At 46.2% G+C, this 14,907-nt stretch overlaps 1 protein-coding gene across 1 annotated transcript in view; it reads left to right on the forward strand.

Annotated features, from left to right (window-relative positions):
• Positions 1-2: 2 nt before the first annotated feature.
• LOC133236062 (DLA class II histocompatibility antigen, DR-1 beta chain-like) overlaps positions 3-14,907 on the forward strand; it is a 28,220-nt gene continuing 13,315 nt past the window's right edge. Inside the window, exons 1-2 of the mRNA XM_061397843.1 lie at positions 3-8,754; positions 14,289-14,558. Coding sequence (XP_061253827.1) covers positions 8,655-8,754; positions 14,289-14,558 — 370 coding nt within the window. The 5' untranslated portion in view covers positions 3-8,654. The remainder of the gene's footprint in view (positions 8,755-14,288; positions 14,559-14,907) is intronic.

Below are 14,907 nucleotides of genomic sequence, written 5' to 3' on the forward strand. Positions count from 1 at the left end.
TGCTCCATCCTCAGCGCTTTCTAGAAAGAAGCACAGTGATGAGAACAGATGCCTGACCTCCCCAGGAGCCCTCAGCCCTGTGGGGAGGGGAGCAGTGACCGCCGGACATGAATTTTCCTTTTATCCCAAACCATCACCGTGCTGAGTCAGTGATCACGTGGTGAATTACATGCAAGTAACTCAGGTGCTGTGTGCACAGTGGTGAATCCACTCAGACTGGATCAGCAGGCCCGGCAGACAGCCATTGCCCACACATCCCTCACCTACCCAACCCCTAGTTCATCTGGCCCGTCCACTTTTCTCAGCTTCACCTGCTGGTCTGCTTTTGTCTATCTGAATGATCCCAGGGCAGGATCACTGTCAAATGAATCTGCACACACATCTGAAGTGCAGCCCTGGCTCAGTGGGCCTGGGATGGGGGCCCACAGGCAACGCTGATGCTGCTGGTCTGTGGACCATGTTGAGTAACAAGGACTTAGATGACTCCTGTACCTCAGACACACGTCCGTTCTAAGTCTCAGCTGATACTGATCTTTCATGTGTATATGAACATCAAATAGCACTGTCTCTGTCCAAGACAAAGCATCACCTTTTCCTCCTGAACACAGCTGAGGGTTCAGGCTTTGGTAGCAAAACAGTAAACAGTGAGATAAGCAAGGAGTGCCTTGTCCTTGGTGGAAATAGCATTGGCTGAGCCCAGACACTCACTCAGAACACAACTGGCCCTTTCTTGACCTATCAAGTCTCCTGGATTTACAAGAGGTTTCCAAACAAACAAAACCTGTGAAGGAGGCTTCCCTGGTGGCTCAGTGGCGACGAATCCACCTGCCAGTGCAAGAGACACGGGTTTTTTGATCCAGGAAGATCCCACATGCCACAGGACAGCTAAGCCCTCGGGCCACAACTGAACTCACCGCCCTGGGGCTCGTGCTCTGCAGCAAGAGACTCCACCACTGTGAGAAGCCCGCGCCACAATTATGGAGTAGCCCCCGCTTGCCACAACTAGAGAAAAGCTTGTGCAGCACTGGAGACCCAGCACTGGAAAAAAATACAGAAAAGTTTACAAACAAACCCCTGGCAGGCTTGTGTTGTTAACACTCGAAGCTTCTGAGGCAGGGGTCTTAAGTTCCATCCCTGGTCAGGGAACTAAGATCCGTGTGCCTCATGGCCCGGCCTGGCCCCAGGGTGCTTCTGTCTGCTGCCCGGCCCCTGGCTGTTGGTGAGCCATTCTGTCTCAGTGGAGGGAGCCAGCCTGGGCTGCCTCCTGAACTAGCACCTGCACAAAAAGTGCAAAGTGTGGAAACCCAGGATGAGGCCACATCTCAGGAGGTTCCTTGGGGACCCTGCAGAGAGAAAATGTAACAGCATCCTTCAAGCCCTGGTGGTGTCAGATGTAGGGAAAGGGACCTGGGCTATGGGCCTGGGATTCCAGGGCATCAAGGTTCCCTGCTGGGGAATGGGCCCTTCTCAGAACTGGGCATGGGCTGGTTAACAGCAGGTTCTTAAGGGTGCTGCTAATAAATTTTCCGTTTCGATTAAGGCTCCCTGCTCCTGCGTTCCCTGAAGATAAGCCACTGAGATCTACCAGCTGCTCTCTCCTCTTTATGCTTTTGTGTAAATATTTAACATTCCCTGTAAGTGCTTCTGAACATATAGGCCAAGTGATATTTAGGAAAGTGTAAATTAGAAGGGAACCAATGTCTGGACTGGACGTGAGGAGGCCTTAGCAGGTGACCTTGGCTGGGAAAGATGCACTCCTCAGACTAAGTCTATACATGAGCAAGTTCTGTTCATGTTCTGACCACGTTCGTAAGTCCAACAAAGTTAGCCTAGCACAATCGGCTATATAGTACTGTACAGTAATAGGTTTATAATACTTATCACACAAATAATACCTGAAAAAACAAACAAAAGATAAAACATTTTTAATCTTACAGTTCAGTTCTTTGAAAAGTACAGCAGTAGAGGACAACAGCCGGCATGCACACAGGGGCTGGCATCAAGTGAGCAGGCAGGAAGAGTTACCAACGAGGAGGGAGAGAAGGTGGGAGACGGCAGAGCTGAAGGGTCAACAGTAGGAGACAGGACGAGCTGCAATTGCACTAAAGCCTGACCGCGATGGAAGGCAGGTTTGCATCTTTGAAAGTTCAAAACTTAAAGGTGTGTACGTAGGGGACTTGCTATATTTGCATTATGGTATTATTTGTATTTATGGTAAATGGAGGCAAATTGCCTGGCTAGTCCCTAAAAGCCCCTTTCATTCTTAACATTTTGTGAAATGAAACATTACAAAGTATGTGCACGCGTGCTAAGTCACTTCAGTCATGTCTGACACTGTGCAACCCTATGGACTGTAGCCTTCCAGACTCCTCTGTCCATGGGATTCTCCAGGCAGGAATACTAGAGTGGGTTGCCATGCTCTCCTCTAAGAGATCTTCCAACCCAGGGATCGACCTTGTGCCTCTTACATCTCCTGCATTGGCAGGGGGTTCTTTACCACTAGCACCACCTGGGAAACCCATGAAGTATGGAAGATGCAGTAAGAGCAATCGTGCCTTCAGGCTTTATTTCAAACCACATTGCAAAGCTGTGGTCATCAGCATGGATTTAGTATAAAAACTGACCAATGGAACACAATAGAGAGCCCAGAAATAAATTCACATATATTTGGTCAGTTCGGTTCAGTCGCTCAGTTGTGTCTGACTCTGCGACCCCGTGAACTGCAGCACACCAGGCTTCCCTGTCCATCACCAATTCCCAGAGCTTGCTCAAACTCATGTCCATCGAGTTGGTGATGCCATCCAACCATCTCATCCTCTGTCATCCCCTTCTTCTCCCGCCTTCAATCTTTCCCAGCATCAGGGTCTTTTCCAATGAGTCAGTTCTTCACATCAGGTGGCCAAAGTATTGGAGCTTCAGCTTCAGCATGAGTCCTTCCAATGAATATTCAGGACTGATTTCCTTTAGGATTGACTGGTTTGATCTTGCAGTCCAAGGGACTCTTAAGAGTCTTTTCCGACACCACAGTTCAAAAGCATCAATTCTTCAACACTCAGCTTTCTTTATGGTCCAACTCTCATATCCATACATGACTACTGGAAAAAACATAGCTGTGACTATACGGACCTTTGTCAGCAAAGTAATGTCTCTGCTTTTTAATATGCTGTCTAGGTTGGTCATCGCTTTTCTTCCAAGGAGCAAGTGTCTTTTAATTTCATGGCTGCAGTCAATTAGTTTAAAACAAAAGAGCCAATACACGATGGGGAAAGGACAATACCTTCAGTAAATGGTGTAAGGAAAACTGGACAGCCACATGCAAAAGAATGAAATGAGACAACTATCAATAATAACACCATACACAAAAATTAACTCAAAATGGGTTGAAGACTTGAATGCAAGACCTGAAACCACAGACTCCTAGAAGTCAACGTAGGTGTTAAGCTTCTCGATACAGGTCTTGATGACTTTTTAAAATCTGACCCCAAAAGCAATAAAAATAAACAAGTAGAACTACATCAAAGTAAAAAATTCTTGCAAAGCAAAGGAAACCTACCAAAAATGCAACCTACCAAATGGGAGAAAATACTTGGAAATCATGTATCTGATAAAGGGGTTAATATCCAAAATATATTTAAAAATCCATACAACTCAATGTGTGTGTGTGTGTTAGTCGCTCAGTCGTGTCCGACTCTGTGACCCCATGGACTGGAGCCCACCAGGCTCCTTTGTCCATGGGATTCTCCAGGCAAGAATACTGGAGTGGGCTGCCGTTTCCTTCTCCAAAAAGGCTGATGAAAGAATGTAAAATAAGCACACTGCACGTATTAATAAACTCTGTTTTTCTTTTGTTAAAAAAAAAAAATGTAAAATGAAGATGATAACTGTACTTGGCAGCACAGTCGCAATAAAGCATCACTGGGATCTGAGAAAGTATTATACAACTCAATATGGGGGGGAAATCCCATTAAAAATGGGCAGCGGACATTTTCCACGGTGCACATTTACCCAGTGCTGCCCTGAAAGATGCCCTGGGTACCCCGTCTCACCAGCACCTCCCTCCTAACACCAAGGGCATTCGGCCTGACAGAGGGAGCTGGGAAGCCTGACCATCTGCAACTTCATCCTCTAAAAGAAGTCCCATGACTCCCTCGGCACACCCCGGCCCCGCCAGCCGCCGAGCTCCCAAGAACCAGAGGGCATCCGCCCTGCTCCTGGGCTCCCCGGGTCCAGAGGGCCAGGACGCCGGGGCCGTGGAGGGCGCGGTCGGGGGGCTGCGTCTCTCCCGTTAGTGCTCCGGATGTCCGCTCGCACCACCTCCCCAGCGACAGCTCGGGGGTCTCTCCTTCGCGCTCTGAAGGCCCCTCGCAGCTTCGCCACTTCGCTCACCTCTGTCCGCAGCGGGCGAGGCTACGCAAGCTTCTCCAGCCGGTGTCCGGATCTGGGCCCGGCGGCCAGCAGGGGGCGCGCGACAGTGTTGCTGCTGCACCTGCTGCTGCTAAGTCGCTTCAGTCGTGTCTGACTCTGTGCGACCCCACAGACGGCAGCCCACCAGGCTCCCCCGTTCCTGGGATTCTCCAGGCAAGAACACTGGAGTGGGTTGCCATTTCCTTCTCCAATGCATGGAAGTGAAAAGTGAAAGTGAAGTCGCTCAGTCGTGTCCGACTCTTAGCGACCCCATGGACTGCAGCCCACCAGGCTCCTCCATCCATGGGATTTTCCAGGCAAGAGTACTGGAGCAGAAAAAGGTTTTTTTGTTGTTACTGTTGTAGTTTGTTGGGTTTTTGTTTGTTTGTTGTCCCCAGAGCATCTTTAAGCATCTTCCTGGTGGTCCAGTGGCTAAGATTCCGAGCCCCCAATGCAGGGGGCCTGGCTTCCATCCCTGGTCAGGGAACTGGATTCACATGCCACAGCTAAGACCTGGCACAACCAAATAAATTAATAAATAAGAATACTTTTTAAAAGTTCCTAATAGAGGACATCGCTAAAATCTCACTGGAAAGCATCCTACTAAGCCTGCTGAGGGCTGATGCAGCCTGTAAATGACAGTCTTCTGTGGAGGATATGCGTCTCCCTTGGTAAGAAGAAATGCGACCTGTTGATCCATTTCCTGTTATTAATATTTTTCCTTAAATAAAGGAACCACCAACCTGCTTCTCACTTTAGTTTCCAGCTTAGTGCTGATAGCTTCTGAAAACTACAGAGAATATATTAAACTACTTGGACAAGAGAGAGACATTCTATATGCTAACTAGCTTGCGATAATGAAGAACCCATTTTTCCAGAGGTATAGCAACTTTCCAGGCTTTCTACAAATGAGTCCTATTCTGTGACAGTTTGTGGGACTCAAAGCATCCTGTAATGATACAAACTTCCACCTGCTTGTTGTTCGGTGAAGGTCTGTGCTTGTGATGTCACTTGTTTGCTCCCGAGTGTTGATTTATTGCCCACAGAAGCAAGCATATGGTCTCATGCATCGAGAGCAGAGACTAGAACTTCTACCCTGAGAACCACTTTATTCCAGAAACCAAATTAACTGCATTTTCCTCAGGAGATAAGCTCTTTCTTGAGACTTCTCTTACATAGTCGGAGCTGAGCAGGATTGCTTCTCCTCCTGCTTTCAGTGAAGAAGTTCAGCCTCAGGATCACCTTAGGGATGATGCTGTGGTGACAGTTACTGCATTGTTTTACCTGAATTGTCCTTATATTTAATTAGTATTGAAGAAAAGTTGAGATTTACAACATTTAAAGCAGTACATCTTGGTTACGTGTAAATGTATACATCCCATCCTTTTTGAAAAGAAATTTGTATGAGTTTATAAACTCTGTGTCGGATTTACATGAATGAGTTTTGGTAGTGCCCTCTTTCACGGGGCTTTGGTATGTTTGTGACATTGAGTTACTTTTCCTCGGCATTCCTTCTATCCTGCCATCTCAGGTGGACCTTTGTTAGGCTTTCCACACTGTCACAACTGGTGAATTCTGAGTAAATTATGACTTTCTGTTTGTCGAATTAGATGTGATAGTTTCCTGGGGGCAACTGCACAACCGCTGCTGGTGCTGCTGAGTCGCTTCAGTCGCGTCCGACTCTGTGCGACCCCATAGACCACAGCCCACCAAGCTTCCCCATCCCTGGGATTCTCCAGGCAAGAACACTGGAGTGGGTTGCCATTTCCTTCTCCAATGCATGAAAGTGAAAAGTGAAAGTGAAGTCGCTCAGTCATGCCCGACTCCTAGCGACCCCATGGACTGCAGCCCACCAGGCTCCTCCGTCCATGGGATTTTCCAGGCAAGAGTACTGGAGTGGGGTGCCATTGCCTTCTCCACTAGCAGTACTGAATTATCACTGGGGTCCTGGGGACGTAGACGCTTCTCAAGTCCAGGAACAATAGTGACTGCTCCTCAAGCTCTACCTGTCCAAGAAAATTTTTGAACTTTCCACAGGCAAAGAAATCTTTTTTCCCAAGTAAGTGAGGCACCATTTGATTCTCTTTTGCAGTGTTCAAACTTGCACTACATTATGCTGAAAAATCTGGAATAATAAGTGAGACCAATGGACTGGGTTTAGGAATGTTCAAGTCATTTTTATCTTCAATAAAAAGGAGACTTGGACAAGAGCTCTAGTGTCATTAGAAAAGATCCAAGCCAAGTTTGTTGTTTCCAGAGGAAAGCAACAGTGAAGATGAGGGGAAACTTTTGGAGGAACTAGAATTGCAACACTGCAACTGCCTCAGTTTGTATAAAATGCTGTCATTCACTAAAATGAGCCTCTCATAGATTCACATGTCCATTGAGATGAAGTGAAAAAATTGTTTTAATCTAAGGACCCTGTATGGATGTGAGAGTTGGACTATGAAGAAAGCTGAGTGCCAAAGAATTGATGCTTTTGAACTGTGGTGTTGGAGAAGACTCTTGAGAGTCCCTTGGACTGCAAGGAGATCCAACCAGTCCATTCTGAAGGAGATCAGCTCTGGGATTTCTTTGGAAGGAATGATGCTGAAGCTGAAACTCCAGAACTTTGGCCACCTCATGCGAAGAGTTGACTCATTGGAAAAGACTCTGATGCTGGGAGGGATTGAGGGCAGGAGGAGAAGGGGACGACAGAGGATGAGATGGCTGGATGGCATCACTGACTCGATGGACGTGAGTCTGAATGAACTCCGGGAGTTGGTGATGGACAGGGAGGCTGGCGTGCTGTGATTCATGGGGTCTCAAAAGTCAGACACGACTGAGCTACTGAACTGAACTGAAGGAACCTGTTCTCTTCAGAAATTGAATGTAAATTGTTGTGAAATAATAGCTGATCTTGTGGGGTTTGGAATCACATTTGGTTGAGTGTGGAGAGTATCACTCATCAGATTTGCATCCTGGCAAAAGTCATTCTTCTCCACCATTTTATTCTGTCCATCTTCTGGTAATTCAATCACTGAGATGATGTGAGAATTCAATAAAATGATGATACAGAAAGCCAGCTCAAAAATTCCTCAATAAATTCTAGTCATTTTAAAAAATATATTTATTTATTTGGCTACATTGGGTCTCAGTTGTGGCAAGCGGAATCTTTAGTTATGACATATGACTTCTTAGTTGCGGCATGTGGGATCTAGTTCCCTCAACAGGGATCAAACCTGAGCCCCCTGAATTGGGAGCATGGAGTCTTAGCCACTGGACCACCAGGAAAGTACCAGTTCTAGTCATTTTTATGGCAGCATGGTGAGTTTCCTGTCACTAGATACATTAAAGCATGTAAAGATGGACTGTTCATCAGAATTGTGGTAGAAAAAGAATTAATGCAGAACTTTAGATAGACAGCTTTCCTTTAAAGTCCATTCTGAATCACAGATACTGCATATATTAATATAAGATGTAATCATTAATCTAAAAGTAGAATGATATATTTAAATCATATGATTGCATCAAAGGAGGTAATTCATAGTTTTTTTCATAGGGTTCTGTTTACCAAACACTCTACAATGTGTTCTGAGCAACATGCTTGTATCTTTCCTTCGGGTAAAGCAAGAGAAGGGGACATGTCCCCAGTAGAAAGAGGAGAGTCAAAAATGGGAACCAGGAGGAAGGGATTAATCACTTTTTCACATAAAATACTGATTATTCTAAAGCAGAGTTGCTGGTTTGAGACCTATCTCTGAGCCCCTGCAGGATGGGATTAGGACATGGACCCTGTTACACTATTAGTTCACAGTCTGCAAAGGTACCTTCAAGACCCTCCGTTGCACACAGATCGCTCTCTATAAGCGGCTTTATCTTATGTGTATTCTAGAGGTGCCACTGACGGTAGAGGCAGCGCTGGGAGATGATCCTGAAAAACTTAGGTGACCATCACTGACCAGCAGAGCTGGCTCACGATAGGGCCCCAATTAAAATGCTACAACTACAAACGGATCAAACTTATAAAGCACAAAATTAAAACAATCCTAAGGATTCAAAAGAGGAACTGCATACTGATATCTGACCAGCAACTGATGATGTTATCCGCGGATGAATCTGATTGGCTTTCCCAAACTGAGCCGACCCAATCCAGGAATAGAGCAATGAGTTCCTAGGTTGGTAATATTTGAGATGTGGGTGGAGGGGGGCCTTAGTCCTCACCGAGATTTTTCTGCTCCCCTGCACTTTGCCTTCTTCTGTTCTCCTGCATGGTGTGCCTTTGGTTCCCCCCAGGCTCCTGGACAGTAATTCTGCCAGTGATACTGATGGTGCTGAGCCCTCTCCTGGCTTGGGCTGGGAACACCCGAAGTAAGTGCACACCTTGGATGGTGAGCTGCTGTGGAGGGAGGGAGAGGGAGGGAGTTAGCTTTACCTCTGTGTCCAGGCCACATCCCTCAAAAATCAGCATCCTCTCCAGTGACTACTTATCTTTATCATGAGTGCTTGCATGCAGGCTCAGTCACTTCAGTCGTGTCTAACTCTTTGCAACCCCATGGACTGTAGCCCGCCAGGCTCCTCTATCCGTGAGATATTCTCCAAGCAGGAGTACTGGAGTGGGTTGCCATGCCCTCCTCCAGGGGATCTTCCCAACCCAAGGATCGAACTCAAGTCTCCTGCATTTCCTGCATCGCAGGTGGATTCTTTATCCATTGAGCCACCTGGGAAGCCCTATCTTTATCATATGAATCCTCGATTCCTTCTGCAAACAAAAGGCGCCTGGATACTTGCCCTCTTTAGGAGACCTGCCCAAGGAGCCTTCGTATACGTGTATATTTCTTCTCAACTCTCTTCTAATAAAACCTCTCCAGTCTCGCATCCCATTCCCTCAGGTTTTTGAGAGGATTTAGAAGTGATTTCCAAAATAATTCAAAATGTTTATGATGCTGCTGCTAAGTCGTTTCAGTCGTGTCTGACTCTATTCGACCCCATAGACAGCACCCCACCAGGCTCCCCGGTCCCTGGGACTCTCCAGGCAAGAACACTGGAGTGGGTTGCCATTTCCTTCTCCAATGCGTGAAACTGAAAAGTGAAAGTGAAGTCGCTCAGTCGTGTCCGACTCCTAGCGACCCCATGGACTGCAGCCCACCAGGCTCCTCAGTCCATGGGATTTCCCAGGCAAGAGCACTGGAGTGGGGTGCCATTGCCCTCTCCAAAATGATTATGAGTAATTTCAAAATAATTCCCGTCCGTGATTCCGTTTATTCTATTAAGCTATGCCAGAAAATGGGAACGATCCTCTGAAAACGTTAAGGGGATGCAAGAGGAATTAGAAAGACCTCTTCTGGAAGACCCTTCTTGTGTCCTCCAAAGGATCTGTGACCCTGCTTCTTCTTCCCAGTATGTGAGGATGTTCTATGTGAGGATGTTCCAAGTGGCCTCCCCACTGTCTCCTCTTTTTTTCAATTGAAGTATCGTTGATTTACAATATTGGGTCAGCTTCTGGTGTACAGCACAGCAACTCAGTTATACATACGTATACATGATACATATGTGCTGAGCTCTCCTGGCGGCTCAGACGGTAAAGAATCTGCCTGCAGTGCAAGAGATCTTGCTTCGATCCCCTGGGTCAGGAAGATCCCCTGGAGAAGGGAATAGCAACCCACTCCAGTATTCCTGCTTAGAGAATTCCATGGACAGAGAAGCCTGGCAGGCTTCAGTCCATGGGGTTTCAAAGAGTCGGACACAACAGAGCAACTAACACTTTCACTTTTTCATAGTTGATTTACAATATTGAGTTGGTTTCAGGTATACAGCACAGCAATTCAGTTACATATATATGTAGTATGTATATTCTTTTATATATATAGTATATATATTCTTATAGTATAATATAGAGTATGTATATTCTTTTTCAGATTCTTTTCCCCTTTAGGTTATTACAAAATATTAAGTAGCATCCTCTGTGCTATACAGTAGGTCCTTATTGGTTATCTATTGTCTCCTTTTCTTTCTCCCTAAACCCCATGGTTTATAAGGCCTGTGTCCCTGGACTGGAGGTTCTCTGGCACAAGTTGGGGTTAGTTTTCTCTTGTTTCTCCTGCGGTATAAAGCACTCTGGAACTAAAGTGGGAATCCTCAGTACTCGGAATGACCCTGTAGTTAAGGAGCATCTAAGGGGCATTCTGTGATGCCTTAAAGAACTCAAGAAGAACTGAAAACCTGGCACAGGCCAGTGCTTCTCGTGACTATTTTGAGCCTTTCTAGCCTCTCAGTTTCTGCTACATCACCTCTTGATCTGGCCTGAACCCCCAAGAAGAGATTCAACTAATATAGAATGCAAGTGTGTGTCTTCAGTCGCCCAGTTGTGATCCTATGGACCATAGCCCACTAGGCTCCTGTGTCCAAGGGGTTCTCCAGGCGAGAATACTGGAGTGGATTGCCATGCCCTCTTCCAGGGGATCTTCCCAACCAGGAATCAAACCTTCGTCTCTTATGTGTCTTGCATTGGCAGGTGGGTTCTTTACCACTAGTGCCACCTGGGAATCCTGGTATAGAATAGACCATATTAAATTATATTTTTATAAACTCAAAATAGTCACATATCAGCCATTTCATATGGTTCAAACCATATACCCTGAGCAGGATACTGAGAATGTCAAGGCTGTTTCCATCCCACGGGGCTGAAAGCCAATAAGGAAGTCAAGGGAACTCATTACCTCTTGGAGTCTTGAGCCCAATTTTCATATGTTCATTCCTCATGCCAACAGTTTTCCGTAATCAGCCATCTCCCTCCATTTTTCTGTATCCTTTCCCCAACCATGTTATCACCATTGCTGAAAATTCCCAAAGTTTGCACAAACCTTCAGCACTATAACAGACCCATTGGATGAGATGAAACTTCATAAAATGTTGCCTGTCTCTTAAAATCACCTGTGAATGTTTCTTTACAGTAGAAAGAAGAGAAAGAGGAAGTTAGTCTTAATTTCTCACAGGATATAGAAGAGACATAAGGTATAGAGTCTTCCCCAGTGGTCCGGTGGTTAAGACTCCACCTTGCACTGCAGCGGGCACAGGTTCGACCCTGGGGAATTAAGGTGTCATGATTTCAAAACTGTGTTGGAGTGGGAGCCCCTTCCTGCTTTCCAGAAGCCCCACAAAGATTAATTCCCCAAACCATAAATGACAAATACTTTTTTGAGCAACTATTATGTACTAGGCTCAGTGAATTCTATTTGAATAATACAGAGAAGTCCATTATGATTGTGGAAGTTACCTAATGACAAGAAAGACAACAATCCAATAAACACTGAACCAAGAAAAACATTTTAAACAGTAGTAAATGCTGTTTATATATGTATATTATATGTGATGAGTGACTGTTAGTGTGTCCAACTCTTTGTGACACTATGGACTGTAGCCCACCAGGCTCCTCTGTCCATGGAATTCTCCAGGCAAGAATACTGGAGTGGGTCGCCATTCCCTTCTCCAGGGGATATTCCAGACCCTGGAGGGATCAAACACAGGTCTGCTGCATTGCAGGCAGATTCTTTACTGTCTGAGCCATATATATATATATATATATATATATATATATATATATATATTATTCACCCGACTTCAGTGCAAGTGTCTAGGGGGCTTTTCCTGCGAAAGTGACATCCAATAAATGATGAGAAGAAAACAATCATGAGAAAGATCTGAGGGACAAATACTCCAGGGACCAAGGGAAAGGTAGAAATGTGGGAAGATGTTTGCTGTGTTCAAGGGACAGAAAGAAGGTTCGAGCAGCTGAAACAGATAAAGCAGATGGGGGAGTGGAATAAGGTGAGGTTGGAGAGAAAGTCAGGAGCCAAATCACGTTAGGCCCCAATGGCTCTGATGAGAAATTTGACTTTTACTTATAGAGATACGTGAAGCTACTAAGGGAAGTTACAAAGTGAGTCCATTTGTATATTTTTTAAATATTTATTTATTTATTTGGCTGCCCTGGATCTTAGTTGTGGCACGCGGGATCTTCGATCTTTGTTGTGCTATGCAGATCTGTAGTTGTAGCATGCACGATCTTTTTTTTTTTAGTGGCAGCACGTGGGATTTTAGTTGTGGCACGTGGGATCTAGTTCTCTAACCAAGGAGTGAACGCTGGCCCTGTGCATGGGAAGCTCAGAGTCTTAGCCACTAAACTACTGCCCTATATTTATTTTTTTTAAATAATTCTAGCTACCACATGGCAATTAGATTGCAGGGGTTCATGCATCCCAATGTTGCACCCCACAGAACATGCATCCCAATGTTCATTCACTGCAGCATTATTTACAATACCCAAAATGTGGAAGCAACTTGTGTCCATTGACAGATGAATGGATAAAAATGTGGTACATATACAATGGAATATGACTCAGTCATAAAAAAAAGAATGAAATTCTACCATTTGCAACAATATGGATGGACCTAGAGAGTATTAAGATTAGTGGAATAAGTCAGACAGAAAAAGTCGAATACTCTGTTATCACTTATAAGTGGAATCTAAAACATAAAGCAAACAAATGTATATGACAAAACAGAAACAGACACACAAAGTGTGAACTAGTGGCTACCAGTGGGAAACCGGAAGGCAGGAAGAACGAGACAAGGGTATGGTATTAAGAGATTCAAAGTACTGTGTATAAAATAAATAAGCAACAAAGACTTATAGTACAGCACAGAACATAGCCATTATCTTGTAATAACTTTAAATGGAGTATAATCTATAAAAGTATTGAAGCACAGTGTTGTACACCTGGAAATGATATAATATTGTAAATCAATGACACTGCAATTTAAGAAAAGACCCAAAAATTAAAGAACATATACACTCGTATGGTATGTATGTGTATATTTGTATCTCTGTATCTTTACACACAATGAAGCTACAGAACCATGGGTAACCAATAAGAGCCCTGAGATCCAGCTGACCCTTTCCGTCAGCAGGTCAGAATTGCCAAATGAATCTTGGCACCAAATGTTTAGAAAATCTGGCTTTCTGAGCTGTCCAGACTTGGAAAAGGAATGGTGGACCAGTCCTGGGCTTACGATTTTAATCTCCTATAACCCATCAATACTTTTCATCACATTCAGCATAAAGTCAAAATCCTAATATTGCCTACAAGCACCTGGTTCCATGTAACTTCTCCAGTCTCATCTTTTAGCCTCCTTTTTCTCACTTTTTTTGTGCTTCAGTGAACTGTCTTCTTGAGGAAGTCCATCAGTTCTTTCAGCTTTTCCACACTTCTACTTCTTTTCCACATTTCTACTTAAAATGTGTCTCTCTTTTTCCCCTACACACACACACTCTTCCTCGAGCTCCCAGCCACTTCCCTAAGTGTCTTCAGAGACCATGCCTCTGAGCTCTAACCTAACTTAGGTCCTCCCATCATTCACAGATCCCCACCCTGGTATCCTGACATTTCTCATTCCTGTATAAATGTGTGCATTTGGCTTCCGTCCATCACTTTCACTAAATTTCAAGCTCCACGAATAGAGGGACGGTGCCCGTTTCCCGATTCCTGGCATCTCAGGGGCAGCGAGGGTTTGGCAGGCGGGCAGTCCTGACCAAGCACTCACAAGAACAAGGGGGCGGCCGTGTTGTAGCAGAGGTCGTGCGGAGACTCAGCGCTGGTGTCTCTGCGGTGGAGGGTCCCAGGAGGAGGTGGTGGTGGGGACCCCGACCAGGCCACACTTGGCGACGGCCAGGCGAGCCTGGTGGCCAAGAGGAGCCCGATTGGCTCAGGGACAGAGCTCGTCTTCCCTGCGCGGCTGGCGGGGGAGGACGGACCCGGGCTCCGAGGGCCCGGGGGAGCCCTTGGGGGTCCCCGCTGCCCCGCGGCGCCGGGCGCCCGGTGACCAGGGCACTCCCCTCCCCACAGCACTCTTCATGGTGCAGGGCAAATCCGAGTGTCACTTCTCCAACGGCACGCAGCAGGTGCGCTTCCTGGACAGGTACATCTACAACCGCGAGGAGCAGGTGCAGTTCGACAGCCTCGTGGGCGAGTACCGGGCGCGGACCGAGATGGGGCGGCCGGCGGCCGAGCGCTGGAACCGCTGGCCCCAGGCCCTGCAGCGGGCCCGCGCCGCCGTGCACGCCTTCTGTGCCAGCAACTACGAGTTCTTTGCGAGCCGCACGGTGCAGAGGAGAGGTGAGCCAGGGTGGGGGTGAGAGGTCAGTGCCGGGGAGGGGAGTGTGAGAGCGACCGAGACAGAGACGGAGAGACAGAGAGAGACGGAGACAGAGATACAGAGGTGGAGATAGAGAGACAGAGAGAGACGGAGATAGACAGAGACACAGAGACCGAGAGAGACAGAGACACAGAGAGACAGGGACACAGAGAGACAGAGAGAGACAGAGAGAGACGGAGATAGAGAGACAGGTGGAGATAGAGAGACAGAGACACAGAGAGAGATAGAGAGACAGAGAGACACAGAGAGACAGAGATGGAGAGAGACACAAACAGACAGGCAGAGACAGAGACACAGACAGAGAGACAG

This window comes from Bos javanicus, chromosome 23, assembly GCF_032452875.1.
Source record: "Bos javanicus breed banteng chromosome 23, ARS-OSU_banteng_1.0, whole genome shotgun sequence".
In the NCBI taxonomy this organism is placed as follows: Eukaryota; Metazoa; Chordata; class Mammalia; order Artiodactyla; family Bovidae; genus Bos; species Bos javanicus.